The 22610-nt window shown below is 38.8% G+C and overlaps 1 protein-coding gene across 1 annotated transcript in view; it reads right to left on the bottom strand.

Annotated features, from left to right (window-relative positions):
* TEX15 (testis expressed 15, meiosis and synapsis associated) overlaps positions 1-21096 on the bottom strand; it is a 62443-nt gene extending 41347 nt beyond the window's left edge. Inside the window, exons 1-2 of the mRNA XM_059681102.1 lie at positions 20958-21096; positions 11128-11293 (exon numbers count right to left, since the gene is read on the bottom strand). Coding sequence (XP_059537085.1) covers positions 11128-11293; positions 20958-21096 — 305 coding nt within the window. The remainder of the gene's footprint in view (positions 1-11127; positions 11294-20957) is intronic.
* Between the last annotated feature and the right edge of the window lie 1514 nt (positions 21097-22610).

Here is a 22610-nt window from a genome sequence, read left to right as displayed (position 1 = left end):
TAACATCATACTCAATGGTGAAAAGCTGAAAACTTTTCTTCTAAGGTCAGGAAAAAGACAAGGATGCCTACTCTCACTACTTTTGTCCAACACAGTACTAAAAGTCCTAGCCAGAGCAATTAGGCAAGAAAAATAAATGAAATGCGTCCAAATCCAAAAGGAAGAAATAAAACTGTCTTTTTTTGCAGATGACCTATATAGAAAGAAGACCTAAAGACTACCAAAAAATGTTAGACCCAATAAACAAATTCAGTAAAGTTTTGATAAGGGTTAGCTAGCTAACTTAATTAGGAAGACAGGAAAGGGGGGGTGGTCCAGGGAGGATGGAGCCATTTCAGGCCTGAGCAATTAAAGGCAGCCCTCCCTCAGGGATGGGCGTGGTTGAGGGGGGATCAATTGGGGGAAAAAGTAGACACATGTAATACTTTAAACAATAATAAAAAAAAGCAGCCCTGACCTGAGCAGCTAGAGAGCCATAAGAGGTAATAAAACACATTCTGCCAGGACATCTGAGAGAGAGCCATAAGGGAGATCAAAAGCAACTCCAACCTGAACAGATAAGATGGATAATGTTGCAAAATGAGGGAGAGAGGAAGTAGAGGGCATTATATGGGGTTTAGACTTCGAAACTGATACTATGTAGTAGAGTGACAAATGAGGAAAGCATGGGCGTCCTAAATTAAGGTAAGGGTCCAATTAGAAAGGGTCATGAAGTGACAAAGAACTGCAGACTTTATAAACCTGGAGACAAAGAGATTCAGCAGATTTTCAGATTACAGATTTTGGATTTTTTCCCATTAGAGAGAGAGCAAGTGATCTGGCTTTTCCCATTTGGGGACCCCTCTCCAGGGGGATCCCCTTTGGGGACACCCCTGCCCAGATGAAGTTTTTATATGCTTCCAATAAACTTCTACATTTTTATTAAAGAAATCTGTTAGCCCACAGATTTATTCTTCAACTTCGTTGGACAAGAACCCATGAGAAGTCTGCACTCCAAACCCCATGTTTCAGTTCCAAGGTACAAAATCAACATAAAAAAATCACTGCCCTAACAATTTTATACACTAATGAAGTATCTGAAAAACAAAGTAATTGCATTTACAATAACACCAAAACCAATAAAATACTTAGGAATAAATTTTTTAAAAAAATATGTTTTATTGATTTTTTTTTAGAGAGAGGAAGGGAGAGGGAGAGGGAGAGGGAGAGGGAGACAGAAACATCAATGATGGGAGAGAATCATTGATTGGCTGCCTTCTGCATGCTCCCCCGGGGGGGTCGAGCCCACAACTCAGGCATGTGCCCTTGACGGAATCGAACCCAGGACTCTCCAGTCCACAGGCCAACGTTATCCACTGAACCAAACCAGCTAGGGTCTTAAGAATAAATTTAACCAAGGAGGTGAAAGATCTATAAACCAAAAACTATTAGACACCTATGAAAGAAATAGAAGAAAACACACAAAAAAATGGCAAGATATCCCATGTTTATAGGTTAGAAGAGTTAATATTGATAAAATGTCAATACTACCCAAAACCATATTAAGAGTAAATGCAATCTTTATCAAATTTCCAATGGCATTTTTCATAGAAATAGAACAGAAAATCCTAAAATTTGTATGGAACTACAAAACACTCTGAATAACCAAAGAATATTGAGAAGGAACAGAGCTGAAGGCATCACACTTTCTAATTTTAAATTATATTACAAAGGTACAGTAATCAAAACAGTATAGAGTGGCATAAAACACACATAAACCAATGGAACAGAATCAAGAGCATAGAAATAAACCCATGCAAATACTGTCAACTATTATTTGATAAGGGAGCCACAAACACTCAATGGAGAAGGGTAGTCTCTTCAATGAATGGATATCCATATGCAAAAGAATAAGAATGGATCCCTATCTTATACCACTCACAAAAATTAACTCTAAATGGATTAAAGACCTAAAGGTAAGACCTGAAGCCATAAAACTCCTAGAAGAAAACATAGGGAAAAACCTCCTTGACAATGGCCTTGGCAAAAATGTTTTTGGATATGACACCAAAAGCACAAGTGGGAATACTCAAACTAAAATGCTTTTGCACAGCAAATAGAAACAACTGATAAAAGGAAAAGACAAACTGGAATGGGGAAAATATTTGCAAATCATTTATCTGATTAAGAGATTAATATCAAAAATACATAAGGGATACATACAACTCAATGGCAAAAACACAGACTCTCTGAATAAAAAACAGGCAGAGAATTTTTAAAAAATATACTTTTATTGATTTCAGAGAGGTTGGGAGAGGGGAGAGAGATAGAAACATCAATGATGAAAGAGAATCATTGATTGGCTGCCTCCTGCCAGCCCCTACTGGGGATCGAGCCCCCAACCTGGACATTTGCCTTTGACTGGAATCGAACCCAGGACCCTTCAGTCTGCAGGCCGATGCTCTGTCCCGAGCCAAACCAGCTAGGGTAACATAGAAATTCTTTAAAAAAAAAAAAAAAAAAAAGTAAAACAGAACCACCATGTGATACGGCAATCCCACTTCTGAGTACGTATCTGAAGATGAAATCACTATCTCAAAGAAATATCTGCATTACCATGTTCATTTTGGCATTCTTAACAATAGCCACCACGTGGAAATAATCTACATGTCCATCCACAGATGAACTGATAAAGGAAATGTGGTATACTGCACATACAATGATATATTATCCAGCCATAAAAAAGGTAATCCTCCCATTTTTGACAACACAGATTGATCTTGAGGGCATTCCTTCAAGCGAAGTAAGTCAGAAAGAGAAAAGACAAATACCATTATGATCTCATATGTGGAATCTAAAAACATCCAACTCATAGAAACAGAGTAGAATGGTGGTTGTCAGAGCCTGAGGAGTGGGGGCAATGGGAAAATGTTGGTGAAGGTACAGACTTTCAGTTATAAGTTCCGAGGACCTAAGTTACACCATGGCAACTATAGTTAACAATACTGAATTGTAAACTTGAAAGTTGCTGTAAGAATAGAGCTTTAGCCCTTGCTGGTGTGGCTCAGATGATTGGAGCATCATCCCATACACTGAAAGGTCAAGGGTTTGATTCTCAGTTAGGGCATATACCCAAGTTTCGGGTTTAATCGCTGACAGTCAGGGTACATATGGGAGGAAACCAATCAATGTTTCCCTCTTACATCAATGTTTTTCTCTCACCCCCCTCCCATCCTCTCTCTAAAACACTAAAATCAATGAAGACATATCCTCGAGAGAACTTTAATGTTCTCATTATAACAAAAAAGTGATAATTAGGTGAGGTAAAGAATGTGTTACCTAACCTCACTGTTGTAAATATTTTGCAATCTATAATAATAAAAGCATAATATGCTGATTAGACCAGACGTCCTTCCGGATGACCTTCCGGATGAAGCCGGGGCTGCGAGGGAAGCCCAGGTCCCAGGTGCCAGAGGGAAGCCAGTGCTGGCAGCCGGGGGAAGGCAGGCCTACTCTTGCATTGATCCTCTAGTACAGTGGTTCTCAACCTTCTGGCCCTTTAAATACAGTCCCTCATGTTGTGACCCAACCATAAAATTATTTTCGTTGCTATTTCATAACTGTAATGTTGCTACTATTATGAATTGTAATGTAAATATCTGATATGCAGGATGGTCTTAGGCGACCCCTGTGAAAGGGTCGTTCGACTGCCAAAGGGGTCGCGACCCACAGGTTGAGAACCGCTGCTCTCGTATTTTAATAAATCTGTAAAAAAAGGAAATTTTCTAACTCACACAAAAGGTAGTGTATTAGTTTTCCATTGTTGCTGTAAAAAACTACCAGAAGTGAAATAAACACACAACGCCCCCCCCTCCCCGAAAAAAAAACACCCAAACCCACAAAACTACCAGAAGTGTAGTGGATTTAAACAAACCAAATTCATTATCTTATAGTTATGTAGGTCATGAGCCCAATATGGGTCTCTTTAGGCTAAAATCAAGGTATCATCTGGGTTTGCATTCCTTTCTCAAGCTCTAAGGGAGGATCTATCTCATGCTGGCACAAGTCAGTTACTTAGAGTTGGAGGACTGACATCCGTTTCCTTGCTGGCTGTTAGCTGAAGGCTGTTCCCAAATTCTAGAAGTTACCTGCTTTCCTTGGCTCAGGAACACCTTTCCTCCATCTTTAAAGCCAGCAAAGGTAGGCTGAATCCCCCTCATACAGCTTTCAAAACAACTTACATTTTTCTTCAGCCTACCTGATGTATTAAAAAGCCCATCAACTCCAGGATGGCAGACACTGTTGTTTTCTCTATCTAGCCCTGCTGCTTGGAGGTTTAGACTTTATGCCCCAGGATCTGGTCCTTTTCTAGAGAGCACTGGCTCAATAAAACCTTTTATTTATTTATTTATTTATTTATTTATTTATAAATATATCTTATTGATTTTTTATAGAGAGGAAGGGAGAGGGATAGAGAGTTAGAAACATCGATGAGAGAGAAACATCGATCAGCTGCCTCCCACACACCCCCCACTGGGGATGTGCCCACAACCAAGGTACATGCCCCTGACTGGAATCGAACCTGGGACCCTTGAGTCCACAGGCTGACGCTTTATCCACTGAGCCAAACCAGTCAGGGCTAAAACCTTTCTTTTAAAGAAAACTTTAACAGTGAAAGTTTTTGTTTAACATAAGATAGTGAATAGACTTGGATATCAGTAAGCCAATGAAGCCAAGGGGAATGGGACAAAGAATAGTTTTTTCTAAGTATGTAAGATGATTTAGAATTATTAGGGAGATCACAGTCTACTCATTTGATTACTCTTTATACACACTATTCTAACACATATACTTTCAAAACGCTCATGCTCACACCAAACACCTTCAATCCACTTCACAAAAGGGAATAAGCCAAAGTGTCATTCAGTTACTGCAGTTAACTTCAGATCCACAATGTGAGTAATATGCTTTCATTTCCAACAGGTGTGGATATAGAACCATATAGTCAACATTAGGCAATAAATGGCTACAAAATTATCTACACCCAAAATACACGGATGGAGGAAAAATTGGGGTACCTATAAATTCTGAAAAGTGAAGAACCACAGAAAAATGGTCAGTGTTAAGTGGCCCTTATTTAGCACAAAGTATATTCTTTTAAAAAGAAGTAGCTAGAATTCTTTGCCCTCAAAATTCCAGAAGCTAGTAACCACAGCAAAACCTTGTTTAGACAATGGTTGTGATTAGCAATTTGTCTCCTGGCAATAAGCCTCTCAAACCTTTCCATCCCCACGGCCTTGCATTTGGAATGGCCCTTACCTATGCCAATTTGATACTATCAGTTTCTTCTCCCAAACTGCATTTAAAATATATCTTTACTATAAAAACTTGAATAATTTCACTTACCAGCTAGAAAGTGCTCAAAAGGAGGTATGTGGGAAAGGTAGAAGGCAATATATTTGTGCTTTGTGGCATACTTATCTCCCATTAAGTCTTTCCTTTTAAACTCCCATTCACATTAACTCTGGAAAAAATTAATTCCTTTCCTCAAGTTAATTTTGCAAAGCTGATCTTTGAAACTGATGGGGAAAATAAGACATTTTTGGAGGGGCTAGCAATCTGTGCCAGTAACCTAATGTACATTCTTGATAGCCTATAATTAATCACTGCCCCTTTCTCCACAATCTGATCTTGCAAGACCTGTTTACTTAAGTACTGCCATTTTTACAGAGGCATAAACCATGAATACACAACCCCCGGAGGGGGTTATCAGCACTGGTGCTAGGCCAGGCCAACACAGGGGTCTTTTTGCAAAGCCTGGGAAAGGTCCGGAAGTTCCATCCATATTTGGGGGACAAAGAAACCAAAGGCGCCGTGGCCGGTTTGGCTCAGTGGACAGAGCGTCGGCCTGTGGACTGAAAGGTCCCGGGTTTGATTCCGGTCAAGGGCATGGACCTTGGTTGCGGGCACATCCCCAGTGGGAAGTGTGCAGGAGGCAGCTGATCGATGTTTCTCTCTCATCAATGTTTCTAACTATCTCTCTCCCTTCCTCTCTGTAAAATATCAATAAAATATATATTAAAAAAAAAAAGAAACCAAAGGGTATAAAGGGAGAGCTTCCTCCATATTGGTTTGCTCAGGATTTGGAGAACTAACCCCTGAGTCACTGTACTAGTACATGTGAAACATCTGAAAAGAAATGGGTTTTTCCAGTATCTCCGGGTACTCCTGCGTATTTTCGGTCGCCTGGTAAATTATGTAACAAAACTAGGCCATAAGCAGAAAGGCTCTTTCTGACCAGATGTGAAATTTTAAGGCTTCTTGGATCTAAGCAGAAAATGGACAAAGCACTTCAATACCCTGGATTTTTTTGTACAATTTTCCCCCAAACCACAGCCATATATGTCTGTGTCCTAAAGTATAAGAGAATATCACGAACTTCCCACCTGGAAACAGTGGGTTTCCTTTTTGACCTCTTCCCAGATTAAATCCGTATTTTAGAATCTCTTATACTAGTATGCCTTTCCCTTCAATATCAGTTGGAATGCTATTGACTTTGTTATGGGATAGTAAGAAGCTGGAAAAATTCCAAGGCAGGAGGAATAAGGAGACTGAGACAAGAAAATTAAACAAGGCCAAACAGTTTGGCAGCCTGCAGCCAGCCTGAAATAACAGCAAGGACACTTGAGAGTAAATGGTTAAAGTGTCTCCAAAGAATGCAGGAAAGGAGGGGGAAGAGAAGGGAGAAAGGAGGATGAATCTTAATACAACCAAAGAATGCAAAGCTTAAATCACCTTGAAAGTACTAAAAGACAACAGAGAGAGGAGGGAGAGGAAGGAAGAATGCAGTCTTAATCTCACCCCACTCCCTAAACAGAAAAGCCACCAGGTGCTTCTCACAAATTCTGGGAAAGCCACAACAAAGTAAAAGGGGGACCCTGAAAATTTATCTGTACCAAGATATTCAGTAGAGGAATTAAATCTATAGACAGCAAAGTACATAAGGCAGAAATGCCCACCTCACTCACTCCTCAGATTAGCTGAGAGAACTCACTGGCACTTTATGTCAGACTAGAGGCCCGGTGCACGAATTCATGCATGGGTGGGGTCTGGACTGGTGAGGGGGAGGGCCTGTGGGCGGCTGGGGCCACAGTGTATGTCATAGTGACCGGTCGTTCTGGTCGCTTGGCTTTTATATATATAGATAATAGATTTGCTTGCTTTGCTCCTTTAATAAATTTGCATGTTTTATTTTCTTAATTACTTACTTAATAAATGTGCTTTAACACAACGCAGTTATCTGGAGTCACTTGCTTGAATTCATTCATATGAGAAGACAAGAACCGAGATGGGGACAGCTCTCTCCCTTTGACTCAGGGAGCCGGCTGGAAACACCTCCCTGGTGTCTGTGAGAGGTGCCTGTAGCAACTTCAAGTATAGAAGAAACCCACTCAAACTGGATTAAACATAAGTTAACTTCTTATAACAAGAAATTCTTTATCAGGGTTGATGATTTCATAGCTCAGATGTTAAGAATTCAGGTTTTTTTTCTACCTTTTTGTTCTGCTGTTCTCAGCTTTAGGGTACCCAAACATCATTAGTCTCTTCTTATTCCAAGAGTGCTATCAGTGGCTGCAGCAACAAGCTTCCTTGTTCACATCAAACTGGTTTTTCTTTCCCGAGCTCTTCCGCACCCAACACCCCAAGCCAATATGTTCTCAGAGTGTCACTTGGCCCAAACTGATTTGGCTCTGCCCACTCTTGAAATCATAAATAAAGTGAATAAAACTAACCATGCTCAGACTACTCACCAGGAATGGATGTAAATTGAGATGTCAAGTAGAAATTTAACCACAGCATCAAGCTGGGTACTGACAACCTTTGAAATGATGTACTTTTATATATTTAATAGAGGCCAGATGCACGAAGATCCATACAAGAATAGGCCTTCCTTCCCCTGGCTGCTGGCACTGGCTTCCCTCAGGCACCCGGGACCCAGGCCTTCACTCTGGCCGCCGCCTTCCACCTTTGCTCTGGGCCAGAGCTGGCTTCCGCCTTTGCTCGGGGCTGGAGCCGCCTCCTGCCTTTGCACCTGGCTGGAGCCTCCTCCCGCCCGCTCCAGCCAGCTCCATGGCCCCGGCTGGCGCCTCCATCTTTGTGGCTATTGGCGCTGCCATCTCTGTCACAGAGTGATGGTTAATTTGAACATTATCCTTTTATTAGTATAGATGATGTTTAAAGGTAAGTTATTATAAAACAAAAAAGGATCAAACTGATATAAATAAGGTAATGGACTTAATAATTCAGTTTCTCTTTTACCCATTAAGACCAGCTCAAGTTTCCTAATTCTTCACAGTATCTCTCAAGACTTTTAGGAACAATAATCAATCCCTCATCTGTACACCTATATCTTTTTAAAATAATATATTTTGTTGATTTTTACAGAGAGGAAGGGAGAGGGATAGAGAGTCAGAAACATCGATGAGAGAGAAACATCGATCAGCTGCCTCCTGCACATCCCCATGGATGTGCCCGCAACCAAGGTACATGCCCTTGACCGGAATCGAACCTGGGACCCTTCAGTCTGCAGGCCAAAGCTCTATCCACTGAGCCAAACTGGTTAGGGCTGTACACCTATATCTTTATTATAACATTATATTTTGCTGAACATTTTCTCACTAGAATGTAAATTCTTTAAGGCCGAGGAGAAAACATTTTTCTCTAAGGATATCAAAAAGACAGTATTTTCCACCTGCAGTTGGGGATCTATGTATGAGAAGTGTCAACTGTAGAGGTGGTCAGTGCCCCAACCCCAATATTGTTCAAGGGTCAACTGTAACCTCTGAAATGGTAGGCACTCAATTGTTTAATGAATGATTGAATATATAGATATTTGATTAATGTGTTCTTGCTGCTTTCACATTTAGTAAGTGGTAGATGGCATGCAGATAAGAAGTGGAGATTGGTATCTTTTTGTAGCAACTTTCTTTTGCTGAGACCACAGATTTATAAATTCCTCTAAGGGAAGTGATAAAAAGAAAAGCCAGAGGCAATCAATGTTATTAATACTTTCTTTTTTCATTCTATTATAGTGGGGCCTTGACTTACTTAACGAGTGTCCCAACTAAAGAGTTTTTCAAGATACGAGCAGTCTCTCTGCCAATTTTTTGCTTTCAGTTGCGAGCTAAAATTCGGGTTAGGAGCCAGCTTCAGATACCCCACCGCTAGTTGGTGCAGCGAACGTCACAGTGAATGCCACAACATCAGCCCAGCATCATGTGTCTCACTCGTTCACTGTTGATTTGACATACGAGTAATTTGAGTTACGAGCTTTGTCACGGAATGAATTAAACTCGTAAGTCAAGGCCCCACTGTATTCTGTTAACCATTCTTATTTTTCCTTTTGTTTTTCTTTTCTACCTGTGCCTTACTGCTTGCTTAAGGGAACTTCCTATCATTCATTTTTTTAACATATAAAATTAGGTTAGGTTAAATAAAAATTCAACCTAATTTAATAATTAAGTGCCCACTGTTTTGCCAGACTGTTTCATATTATGAACACAAAAACAAATAAAATGAAACTCACAATGTAGTAGGGAAATGAGACAAAACCAATGTATTGTGGTTAGTTCTATAAAACCAGTATAAAGTTCTATCGGAAACAAGTGAGTTTATCTAATTAGGCAAGAAATCAATGTATCCTATACCTGTTGGTCATTTAGAATGTCTAACATGTCTTGAATTGTTGGGTAGCTGTTCTAATTTTTCTGTAACATTCACAAGGAGAAATAACAGGTTGAAAATAAAATGTTGCATGGTGGTGATGGTGGTGGGGACATTATGAAAAAGAACAAAATTATTAAATTCCTAAAAGAACCAAAATCAAGAAACAATGCCAAAAATTCATTTTTGATGATATTGTTATTTCTATCTGCAAGGGGTAGGATATATCCACTCCATTTTACTTTTGCTCAAAACTGGGATTTTTAGATGAAAAGAATATGCCATCAACTAATTCTATCATTCCCATAAGTTCTCCCCAAAAACCACTGAGTGGGACAACAGGTCTGAGTCAAGAGGAATTGAGTCTAAAACAAAAAAAGAAACCCCAAACATTTCAAAGTGAGTTCTAAGGATGGGTCCATCAACTTTTAAGATAAATGCAAATTGGTGAAGGAGGCAAGTTCAGATAATGAAAAAAAGAAACTAAATTTTGTTCACAGAAAACCTATACCTATAAATACAAAATGTTTACCATGAGAACTTTGCATATGCTTTGATTCTTATCAAAATAACATAATGGAATGTGTCTTCCCAAAAAAGTGAAGGTGTACTTTTAAAAAATTAAGTGTCAAAAATAGTGCTTCTAGTGGAATAGCTGGAAATAGCCAGGTATTATCTTGCCTAATAAAAACATCAGCTCAGTCTCTCAAGGGTTAAGTCAAGAAAAAAAGTTCCTTTTTAAATATTTGAACTGTTGTTTTATATAGCAGGAGGCACAAAGAATCTACAAAATTGATGCTAAATGAATGTGCTGATGTATGCATCTGAAAAATTTATCAAGATTAAAAAGTTAAGAATGTCTGAAATCTGGCTAATCTTATAAAATAAAAGGCTAATATGCAAACTGACTGAATGGCAGAAAGACCCGGTCGCTATAATGTGCACTGACCACCAAGGGGCAGATGATCAACACAGGAGCTTCCCCTCTGGTGGTCAGTGCGTACCCACAAGGGAAGCACTGCTCAGCCAGAAGCCGGGCTCAGGGCTGGCGAGTGCAGTGACAGTGCTAAGGACCCCTCAGGGGGATGTTTGCCCTCTCCTGCTAAACTGGCAGGCAGATATTCCCTGAGGGGTCCTGGATTGTGAGAGGGCAAAGGCCAGGCTGAGGGACCCCTGGTGCACGAATGTCGTGCACCAGGCCTCTAGTTAATGTAAAAAACTCACTAATCAAATCTCACATTTAGCTTTTGACTATCACAAAAGTCTGTAAGAAGGCAACAAAATAATGAATAAACAAAATCTGTACTTATTTTCTTAGTAATATTTATCAAACCTCAAATAGTAGAAACAACAAATTCATAGAAGACTTTATAGTAAAAACAAACAAAACGAAACCTCAAACTTCTTTAGGTCATAGTAACTTACCTTTTAGAAGTAAAACTGTTTTCCAGATCTTTATTATGAACCAGTTTTGTATCCCCAAATTGCCATGACGACTGTAGATCACACCTTATATCAAGCTGGCACTGGTTAAGAGTGTCCTGTATGAAACTATACTCTCTAGTATTGGTGAAACAAGATGACAAGTAAACTAAAGATAAAGAAAAGGGCAAGTGGTTTGTGTTTAAAATTACATCCTTGTACAATGACAATTATATATCTGATATAAGACTCAAAATAATCAAATACTTGAGATTTTTCCTTTCTTCTGCTTGTTCTGGGTTTATCATGTTACTAGAGGCCTGATGCACAAAATTTGTGCAAAGGTAGGCCTTCCTTCCTCTGGCTGCCAGCACCAGGGATTACCTCCAGCTGCTGGCACTTGGGACTTGGGCTTCCCCCGGCTACCAGCTGCTGGCAGCAGGCCCTGCCCTCCGCCCACAACCGTCTTGGCCTGGCGCTGCCTATGTCTGCTGTCACTTCCCCCCTTCCCCTTGATTGATCACCCTGCCGGCCGGTGGCCTGGGCCTCCCTTTGTGGGGCTATCGTGGGGTGATGGCGGGCCCTCCTGACCAATCGCTTTGCATCCACCTTGGCTGGCCTGGCGCCAGTGTGTCATAGCGTGGTCGCGTTCTGCTGTTTGGTCTATTTGTATATTACGCTTTTATTATTATAGATTCTTTTTCTAATTTCTTAAGGTAGAAGCTTAGATTACCTTCCCATTCTCTAATATAAGTATTTAGTGCTATAAATTTGTGAGCAATGCTCTGTCCTTCAAATTTTGATATGTTGCATTTTCATTTTTATTCAGTTTAATGTTATCTTTATTTTCTCTTGAAATCTCATGAATATTTAGAGATGTGCTGTTTACTTTCCATGTGCTTGGAAACATTAATTTCAAGTTCGCATGTGGTCAGAGAACATATATGTATGACTTCAATTCCTTTAAATGTGTTAAAATGTTTCATGGCCCATTGTACTATCTTGAGTATCAAATGGCAGCTTAAAAAAAATGTCTATTCTTTTGTTGGGTAATGTAAAAATGTCAATTAGATCCTGTTGGCTGACACTATTTAGTTCTATGTCTTTGCTGATTTTCTGTATAAGTAGTTCTATCAATTGTTGAGAGAGAAAAGCTAAAGTCTTTATAATTCTGGATTTGTCCCTTTCTCCTTTCAGTTCTATCAATTTTGCTTCATGTATTTTGAAGCTCTGTTGTTTGGTGAATACACATTTAGGATTGTTATTATTAGTGCTGTGACCCTTTCATTGTTATGCAATATCTTTTCCCTGATCATTTTTGTCCCTCTGAAGTTTATTTTATCTGATATTAATATAGCCACTCCTGCTTTATTTTAATTGGTTGCAAGCCTTTATTTCTCCATGTATTTATTTTCAACTAAACTGTAGTACTGTATGTAAAATGGATTTGATAGTATATAGTTGGTTCACATTTTTTTAAAATTCTTTATTAGTTAAGGTATTACAAATGTGTCCTCATCCCCCCCAATAAATCCCCATCCTCCCCCCCCCAACCCATGCTCTCATCCCCCTGTTGTCCATGTCCATTAGTTTGGCTTATATGCATGCATACAAGTCCTTTGGTTTATCTCTTCCCCTTGCCCCCTCCCTCCCCTACTTTCCCTCTGGGGATTAATAGTCTGATCTATTTCTCTGTTTTTGGATCTGTCCAAAAACAGATCCTGTTTCTCTGTCTTTGGATCTGTCCCTGTTCATCAGTCTATGTTGTTCTCTATATTCCACAAATGAGTGAAATCATGAGGTATTTATCTTTCTCTGACTGGCTTATTTCACTTAGCATAATGCTCTCCAGTTCCATCCATGCTGTTGCAAAAGGCAAGAGTTCCTTCTTTTTTACCGCAGTGTGGTATTCCATTGTGTAGAGGTACCACAGTTTTTTAATCCACTCATCTGTTGATGGGCACTAAGGCTGTTTCCAAATCCTAGCTATGGTGAATTGTGCTGTTATGAACATAGGAGTGCATATATCCTTTCTGATTGGTGTTTCTGGCTTCTTGGGATATATTCCTAGAAGTGGGATCACTGGGTCAAATGGGAGTTCCATTTTTAGTTTTTTTAGGAAGCTCCACAGTGGCTGCAACAGTCTGCATTCCCACCAGCAGTGCAGAAGGGTTCCTTTTTCTCCACATCCTCTCCAGCACTTGTTGTTTGTTGATTTGTTGATGATAGCCATTCTGACAGGTGTGAGATGATACCGCATTGTCGTTTTGATTTGCATCTCTCGTATAATTAGTGACTTTGAGCATGTTTTCATATGTCTTTCGACCTTCTGTATGTCCTCTTTCGAAAAGTGTCTATCTAGGTCCGTTGCCCATTTTTTTATTGGATTGTTTATCTTCCTTTTGTTAAGTTTCATGAGATTCCTGTAAATGTTGGAAATTAAACCCTTATCGGTGGTATCATTGGCAAATATGTTCTCCCATGCAGTGGGTCTTCTTGTTGTTTTGTTGAGGTTTCCTTTGCTGTGCAAAAGCTTTTTATTTTGATGTAGTCCCATTTATTTATATTCTCTTTAGTTTCCATTGCCCTAGGAGCATTATCAGAAAATAAATTCCTTTGGCATATGTTTGCGATTTCACTGCCTGTGGATTCCTCTAGTATTTTTATGGTTTCCCGTCTTACGTTTAAGTCTTTTATCCATTTTGAGTTTATTTTTGTGTATGGAGTGAATTGGTGGTCTAGTTTCATCCTTTTGCATGTATCTGTCCAATTTTCCCAACACCATTTATTGAAGAGACTGTCTTGACTCCATTGTATGCTCTTGCCTCTTTTGTCGAATATTAATTGGGCATAGTGGTTTGGGTTGATTTCTGGGTTTTCTATTCTATTCCATTGATCTATATGTCTGTTCTTGTGCCAGTACCAAGCTGTGTTAAGTACAGTGGCTTTGTAATACAGTTTGGTATCTGGTATTGAGATCCCACCTACTTTGTTCTTCTTTCTCAGGATTGCTGCAGCTATCCGAGGTCGTCTTTTTATTCCAGATGAATTTTTGGAACGTTCGTTCTAGATCTGTGAAATATGCTGTTGGTAATTTAATGGGGAGTGCATTGAATCTATGGATTGCTTTGGGTAGTATGGACATTTTAATGATGTTGATTCTACCAATCCATGAACATGGTATGTTCTTCCATCTGTTTATGTCTTCCTCTATCTCTTTTTTTCAGTGTCCTGTAGTTTTTCGCATATAAGTCTTTTACCTCCTTAGTTAAGTTTATTCCTAGGTAGCTTAATTTTTTTGATGCAATAGTAAATGGGATTGCCTTTTTAGTCTCACTTTCTGTAAGTTCACTATTGGTGTAAAGAAATGCCATTGATTTCTTGGTATTAATTTTGTATCCTGCTACATTGTCAAATTCATTTATTAAGTGTAATAATTTTTTGATGGAGTATTTAGGGTTCTCTATGTACAGTATCATGTCATTTGCAAATAAGGACAGTTTTATTTCTTTTCCAATTTGGATGCCTTTTATTTCTTCTTCTTGTCTGATCGCAATGGCTAGTACTTCCAGTACTATGTTGAACAGGAGTGGTGAGAAGGGGCATCCCTGTCTTGTTCCTGTTCTTAGGGGGAATGGTTTTATTTTTGCCCATTGATTATGATGTTGGGTGTGGGTTTGTCATATATGGCTTTTATTATGTTCAGGTATGATCCTTCTATTCCTATCTTGCTGCGAGTTTTTATCAAAAATGGGTGTTGGATTTGGTCAAATGCTTTTTCTGCATCAATTGATATGACTGTGGTTTTTCTCTCTCAATTTGTTTATGTGATGTATTATGTTTATTGATTTGCAGATATTGAACCATCCTTGCATCCCTGGGATGAATCCTATTTGGTCATGGTGTATGGTCTTTTTAATGTACTGCTGGATCCGATTTGCTAAGATTTTGTTGAGGATTTTGGCATCTATGTTCATGAGGGATATCGGCATGTAATTCTCTTTCATTGTGTTGTCTTTATCTGGTTTGGAATTAGGGTGATGCTGGCTTCATAGAATGAGCTTGGAAGTGTTCCTTCCTCTTGAATTTTTTGGAATAGTCTGAGGTGGATAAGTTTTAGTTCTTCCTTGAATGTTTGGTAAAACTCCCCTGTGAAGCCGTCTGGCCCTGGGCTTTTGTTTGCTGAAAGCTTTTTGATGACTGCTTCACTTTCTTCCATAGTTATTGGCCTATTGAGATTTTTAGATTCTTCCTGATTAAGTTTTGGAAGGTTGCATTTTTCTAGGAATATGTCCATTTCCTCCAGGTTGTCTAGTGTGTTGGAGTAGAGTTGTTCATAGTATTTTTTAACAATCCTTTGTATTTCTGTGGGGTCTGTTGTTATTTCTCCTCTTTCATTTCTGATTTTGTTTACTTGGGTCCTCTCTCTTTGTTTCTTGGTGAGCCTGGTTAGAGGTTCATCAATCTTGTTTATCCTTTCAAAGAACCAGCTCTTGGTTTTGTTGATCTTTTGTATTGTTTTTTTGGTCTCTATGTCGTTTAACTCTGCTCTGATCTTTATTATTTCCTTCCTTCTGCTTACACTGGGTTTTTCTTGTTGCTCTCTAACTCTTTGAGGTGTAGGGTTAGGTGATTTATTCTCATTGTTTCTTGTTTCTTGCAGTAGGCTTGTAGAGCTATGAACTTCCCTCTCAAGACTGCTTTCGCTGTGTCCCATAGGTTTTGGATTGTTGTGTTTTCATTGTCGTTTGTTGCCATGATGTTTTTTATTTCTTCTTTGATCTCTTTGGTAACCCAGTCATTATTTAATAGCACGCTATTTAGTCTCCGTGTGTTTGATTTTTTTGGATTGTTTTTATTGTAGTTGATTTCCAGTTTTATGCCATTGTGATCTGAGAAGATGCTTGATATGATTTCAATTTTCTTGAATTGGGTCACAGACTTTGTCTGTGACCCAATATGTGGTCTATCTTTGAAAATGACCCATGTGCACTTGAGAAGAATGTATATTCTGTGGCTTTGGGGTGAGATGTTCTGAAGAGGTCAATTAATTCCATCTGATCTAGTGAGTCATTTAGGACTGATGTTTCTTTGCTGATTTTTTGTTTAGAGGATTTGTCCAATGGTGATAATGGGGTGTTAAAGTCCCCTACTATGATTGTATTGCTGTCAGTCTCTCCCTTGATCTCCTCCAGAAGATTTCTTATGTATTTGGGCGCTCCTATATTGGGTGCGTATATGTTTACCAGAGTTATTTCTTCTTGTTGGATTGATCCCTTTAGTATTATGAAATGGCCTTCTTTATCTCTTTTTATGTCCTTCAATTTGAGATCTAATTTGTCAGATATAAGTATTGCTACCCCGGCTTTTCTTTCATTTCCATTCGCCTGAAAAACCTTTTTCCATCCCCTTCACCATCTATCTGTGTGTGTCTTTTTTTCTGAGGTGGGTTTCCTGAAGACAGCAGATATATGGGTCATGTTTTCTTATCCACTCAGTTACCCTATGTCTTTTGATTGGTGCATTTAATCCATTTACATTTAAAGTTATTATTGATACTTGTTAGTCACCATTTTTATTCTTTACCCCTGTGTTCCTTCTTTGTTTCCTATTTTTTCTTTTTACAGCAGACCCTTTAGCATTTCTTGCATTGCTGGTTTGGTGGTAATAAACTCGGGAAGTCCTTTTTTGTCTGTGAAGCACCTGATTTCACCCTCAATTTTGATTGACAGCCTTGCTGGGTACAGTATTCTTGGATTCAGACCCTTCCTTTGCATGACTTTATATATTTCATTCCATTCCCTTCTTGCCTGATGTGTTTCTGTTGAGAAATCAGTCGCTAGTCTGATGGGGGCTCCTTTGCAGGTGACTTTCTGTCTCTCTCTGGCTGCTTTTAAGATTCTTGCTTTGTCGTTGGTGTTTGCCAATTTAATTATAATGTGCCTTGGCATCGGTCTTTTGGGGTTCATTTTGTTTGGGACTCTGTGAGCTTCTTGGATTTGTGTGAGTTTTTTCTTCCCGATATCAGGGAAGTTTTCTGTCATTTTTTTCAAACAGGTTTTCTGTTCCTTGCTCAGTTTCCTTTCCTTCTGGCGCCCCTATTATGCATATGTTGTTTCATTTCATGTTGTCCCAAAGTTCTCTTAGGCTCTCCTCCTGCTTTTTAATTTTTTTTTTTTGAAGCTGCTCTGTTTGGGTATTTTTTCCTACCTTGTCTTCTAGCTCACTGATGCAGTCCTCTGCTTCTTCTAGTCTACTGTTGATGCTTTCTATTGTGTTCTTTGTAGCAATGATGTCATTTTTCATTTCTTCTTGGTTTTTCTTCATTTCCTCTTGGTTCTTACACATATTGTTGAATTTTTCTTCCACTCTTTTCATCCACCTTATGACCATTTCTCTGAATTCTTTCTCTGACAGGTTGCTTGCCTCCATTGCCTCCATTTTCGTTTACTTCCTTTTCTGGTGATGCCTGTTTTTCTTTCATATACGGGCTGGTTCTTGGTCTCCCCATGATCTCTCTTCTCCAGGTGTTTGGTTATGTAGTTCTCTCTCTGCTTCAGGTGAAATCTGAGCTTTCCATGAGAAGAAGCAGGGCTCCACGTAGTCGCGCTGTCCCAGATCTGGTGTTTCCGGGTTAGCAGCCGAACTCTGGATGCCGGGTCTTTGGATGTATATGCTTCCAATAACAGCCACTCAAGATGGCGCGGTCTCCACGGCTGAGCCGGCGCTCCGGGACAGATTCCAGCCACAGTCTCTAACCGTCCCCTTTCTCTGGGAGTCCTCCACCTTTCCCGGCTGCAAACTGTCTCCCAGCTGAATATCCTCTGCTTATTTGGGCTGTATGTTACCCGCTTCAGGTGCTCACCCTTCGGTTCACTTTTTTTTTAATCCACTGTGTCAACCTCTGTCTTTAGTGTATTTAGATAATTTACATTTAATATAATTAATATGTTAAGGCTTAAACCTGCCACTTAACTGTTTATTTTTCTCTCAGCTATTTAATTCTCTATTTCATTTTCCTGCATTCCTGTGGGTTACTTGAACATTTTAAAATTCCATTTTTATTAAAAAGTTTTAATTCTGATTCACATGAAGTTGTAATATATAGGGAAGAAAGACCCTATTAGCCCATTTACCCAGTTTCCTCTAATGGTAACATATTGCTTCATGATTGTCTTAAATACTTCCTCTATATTCACTGAGAATGTCAGAAAATGTTATAATTATTTATCCAAATGTCAAACATAATAAAAAACCTCAAGAAGAGCCTGGCTGGCAAGGCTCAGTGGATGAGCATAGACTTATGAACCAGGAGGTCATGGCTCAATTCCTGGTCAAGGCACATGCCTGGTTTGCAGGCTCGATCCCCACTGTGGGGTGTGCAGAAGGCAGCCGATCAATGATCCTCTCTCATCATTAATGTTTCTATTTCTCTCCCCCTTCCTCTCTGAAATCAATAAAATATATTTTTAAAAAAAGAAACATCAAGAGGAGAATGATCTATAATAATAAAAGCATAATATGCTAATTAGACCGGACAGCCAACCTTCCAGACGTCCTTCCGCACGAAGCCAGTGCTTCGAGGGCCAAGGCTGAGAGGGACAAGGCAGCTGCCGCGGCTGTGAGGGCCAAGCCCCTTGCATGAATTTTGTGCATCAGGACTCTAGTCTACTACATTTCTTTATATTTTTATTCTTTCTATTGTTCTCCCTTTGTTCTTAATGTTCAAAGTTTCTTTCTATTGTCATTTTCTGTTTAGAGAACTTTGTTTAGCCATTCTTTTAGGATGGATCTGCTAATGAAAAATTCTCAGTTTTACTTTTTTGGGGAGTGTCTATTTCCCTTCTACTCCTGAAGGATATTTTTTGCTGGGTACAAAATGCTGGGTTGACAGTTTTTATTCCTGCACTTGAAAAATGTTGAGCCATTTCCTCTGGGCTCCATAACTTCTAATGAGAAATCTACTGTCAAATAATTTTTCTCCTATAGATAATATGTGGTTTCTCCTAAGTTTCAAGATTTTTTTCTGTACTTAGTTTTCAGAAGTTTGATTATGATGTACCTTGACATGGACTTCTTTGGGTTTATTCATCTTTCTGAATGTAGTTTTATGCCTTTTGCCAAATTTGGGATATTTTCAGCTCCACAGTTTCTCTTCTACTTCTGCGACTCCAAAGATAAAGATATTAGATCTTTTATTTTTATTCCACAGCTCCCTATTGATGTTAGATTTTTCCATTTTCTCTATGTTGTTTAGGCTGGATAATTCCTATTGCTATATATTCAAATTTGCTGATTCTTTCCAATGTCTTTGCAATTTTTCTCTGGACCCCATGCAAGTAAGTTTTTATATAAATTATTGTATTTTTCAGTTCCAAACTTATACTTGGTTCCTTATTACATTTTCCATTTCTTCACTGATTTTCTATTTTTTAAATTTGCTTCAAGAGTGCTTATACTTGCTTGTTGAAACATAATTATGATGGCTGCTTTAAAAGTTGTGTCAGATAATTCAAATATTTGTTTCATCATTGCTGGCTTCTGTTGATGATCTTTTCTCATTCAAGTTGAGATTTTCCTGGGTGGTGGTAAGATAAGTAATTTTTAAATTACATTTTGGCCCTGGCCAGTGTGGCTCAGTTGGAGCATCATCCCGTACACCAGGTCACGGTGTTCGATTCCTGGTCAGGACACATACCTAGGTTGTGGGTTTGGTTCCCAGTTGGGGCACATACAAGGGGCAACCAATGATGTTTCTCAAATCAATGTTTCTTCTCCCTTCTTCTCTCTAAATAATCAATAAACATATCCCTGGGGTGAGGATTAAAAAAATTAGATTTTGGTCATTTTAGTATTTTCAAGAGACTCTGGATTACATTTAATCTTGTTTTAACAAGCCTCTACTAAAACTGAACTGGTAGAATAAAGTGTGCCAATAGGGAAAGTGGAGGGTGCTGAATCTTCACGATTAGGCAGGGTTCAAGTCCTGGCTTTCCAAAGGGTCTCCACTGATGCCCTGGGGGGATGCCCTGTTAACATGACAAAGTTTTAGAAGTCCACTTTTTTACTCAGCCTCCACTGACACTGTTGGAGGCAGACAGTTGCCTTGTTGGTGGGTGTAATAGGAATTTCTAAGTTCCCTACTTGGTCTTCACGGACTCTATCTAGTCCCAGTGAGGAGCAATTCATCACCACAGGGCAGGGTAGAAATCCACTGACACTGCAAGGGCAGGGGATGGCAGAGAGGAGAACTTGTTACTGCCACAAAGGGGACAGACATAGGTGGAAGTTTATGCCTCTACTTACCTTTGCTGACAAAGGAATAGGGGCTAAGCTTCCCCCGCCCACCTAGTAATTTGCAGGAGTAGGGTGTTTATTGTCAAATAGGCTTCTACCTTCCTAGGATGTCCCTTTCCCAGTCCTTGGCAACAGAGAACAAACTTTTCTTGGGACTTTTTGGGTCTGTGATAATTGGCATTCCTGAGTTGTGTGCCTACCATCTGAAACATGGAGGAAATAAAAAGAAAATCCAGAGAACTTACTGCTATGTCATTCCTTGAGTCTCAGGGTCCCTAGCCAGTTTGTCATCTTCTCTCCACCTTTTGAAGTCTTCTTATGTTTGTTTTATTTATGATGTCCAGCATTTTTAGGTGTACTTAGTAGGAGGGACAGGAGACATGTCTATTCCATTTTGTGTACATGTGTGTTTAAGGCACTAGAGGCCTGATTTAAGCTAATTTTATAGTCAAAATAGAAGATAAACATAAACTAAGAAGCAGAGAAATGCAGTAATAGTTATGAAATAAACCCATCTATCATAGAAATATTATTACCTTTCCCAGCTGCCCTCCTAATCTTGGGAATGGTAAATTTCTTCAAAGGATTGTCTTCTACACCAGTAATCAATAAAGATTCACTGGCTGAGTTCATTTTCCACAGTGTCTTGTGTTTAGCAATCTCGTTCATTTCCATTTTTTTGGTGGCCTAAAATCAACCCAAAGTTATTAAGCAAAAAGTCAATACATTTATGAGGCAATGGCAATAAAATTATTTAAAAGCTCTTACATGGAATTAAATAAAACTATATTCTTGGACACACTGATAATAGGTTTCAATTTGAATTTTCCAGGTTAAATATTTATTTTGTAGTTTCTAATAGATTTTTCTCTTGTAACTCATGTAATTGTAATTGGGTAATAAAAAGCTTCTGTGTTACTGAAAGCTTAATAACTACAAAACACCATTTTTTTTTTTTTTACTAACATTTGGTAAAATTTCTTGCCAAATCCTCTACTTACACTTTTTACCTCTGTGAATAGACAATAATCTCTAAATCAGAATCTCTGGCTTTGGAAGAACTTATGAAAGTTGTAAACCAATTATTAGATGGCTAACACAAGTGATGGCCTAAAACAGTTACTCATTGACTGTTGTTCCTAAGTATCACTCAACAAATGGTTTAAGACATCATATATTGTCAATCTAGTAACAAATTCCTTTGCTTCCCTCCTCACTTCTTTCCCCAAACCCTCTCTCTCCTTCCCCACAATGAATTCACTTAAGGAATTCACTTAATTTGATTCTTAACCTCTCAAGTAGAATTCATATTGGATATCAAAGGAAAGCTATGGAGCCCACCATGTTATGTGTGAACATGTATTTTTCATACCATTTCATAAGCTAGTTAGTTCATGGGCCTCCTGATATCAGCTGTTTAGCTCAAACAGTACATCACAATCCAAAGTAAGAGGTGCCAAAATTCCACAGAAGGATCACAAAGGATAAGATTCTACTGAAAGTTCATGAAGGATTTTCCCCCTAATCCACCCTCCTCCTCCCTTTATGAAAGGTGAACTTGCACTATCCCAATCAATCGTGGATCAGAACAGAAACAGACATCTCTAGGAAGAGAAGAAAATCAGTCTTTCATGGAGCCACATTGATAGACTCTTGTGGTGCTGACTTTTAATAAGAATATACTTAAAAATCTACCAGCTTCAGAGAGAGCTACCAAGACTGTCATAGTCACCTGGTAGTTTTATAAGGGGAAAGAGGGAGAATAATTTATTAAAATGATTTATATGACAAAAAACTCTTCAACTAATCATGATCTATGCCTACAGCACACAAAGGTATACAATCATCAGTTGAAAATACTTTACTTGAAGAGCTACATGCTGTAACAATCTTTAATATTGCTTTTAAATACAATTAAATTATATTTTCAGTAAAGGTGAATTATTTCAGATGTATGGTTTTTAATAAAATGTTTCTCTAATAGTAATAAAGACTTAAGGAATTCACTTAATTTGTTCAGAAACACTACCTCAAGTTAAGAATAAAACAAGGACACACATTATCACCGCTTCCTTTTAACAGTATGTGAGAGGTGCTCACAATGGCAGAAGAAATAAAAAGTATAAAGGAACTAAAAAGCTAATAGGAAAAGGAAAATGGCTTAGGAACTTCTAGGAGTGAGTGAGCGT

Source organism: Myotis daubentonii, chromosome 2 (genome assembly GCF_963259705.1).
Source record: "Myotis daubentonii chromosome 2, mMyoDau2.1, whole genome shotgun sequence".
Taxonomy (NCBI): Eukaryota; Metazoa; Chordata; class Mammalia; order Chiroptera; family Vespertilionidae; genus Myotis; species Myotis daubentonii.
This window is presented reverse-complemented; position numbering and strand designations above follow the sequence as displayed.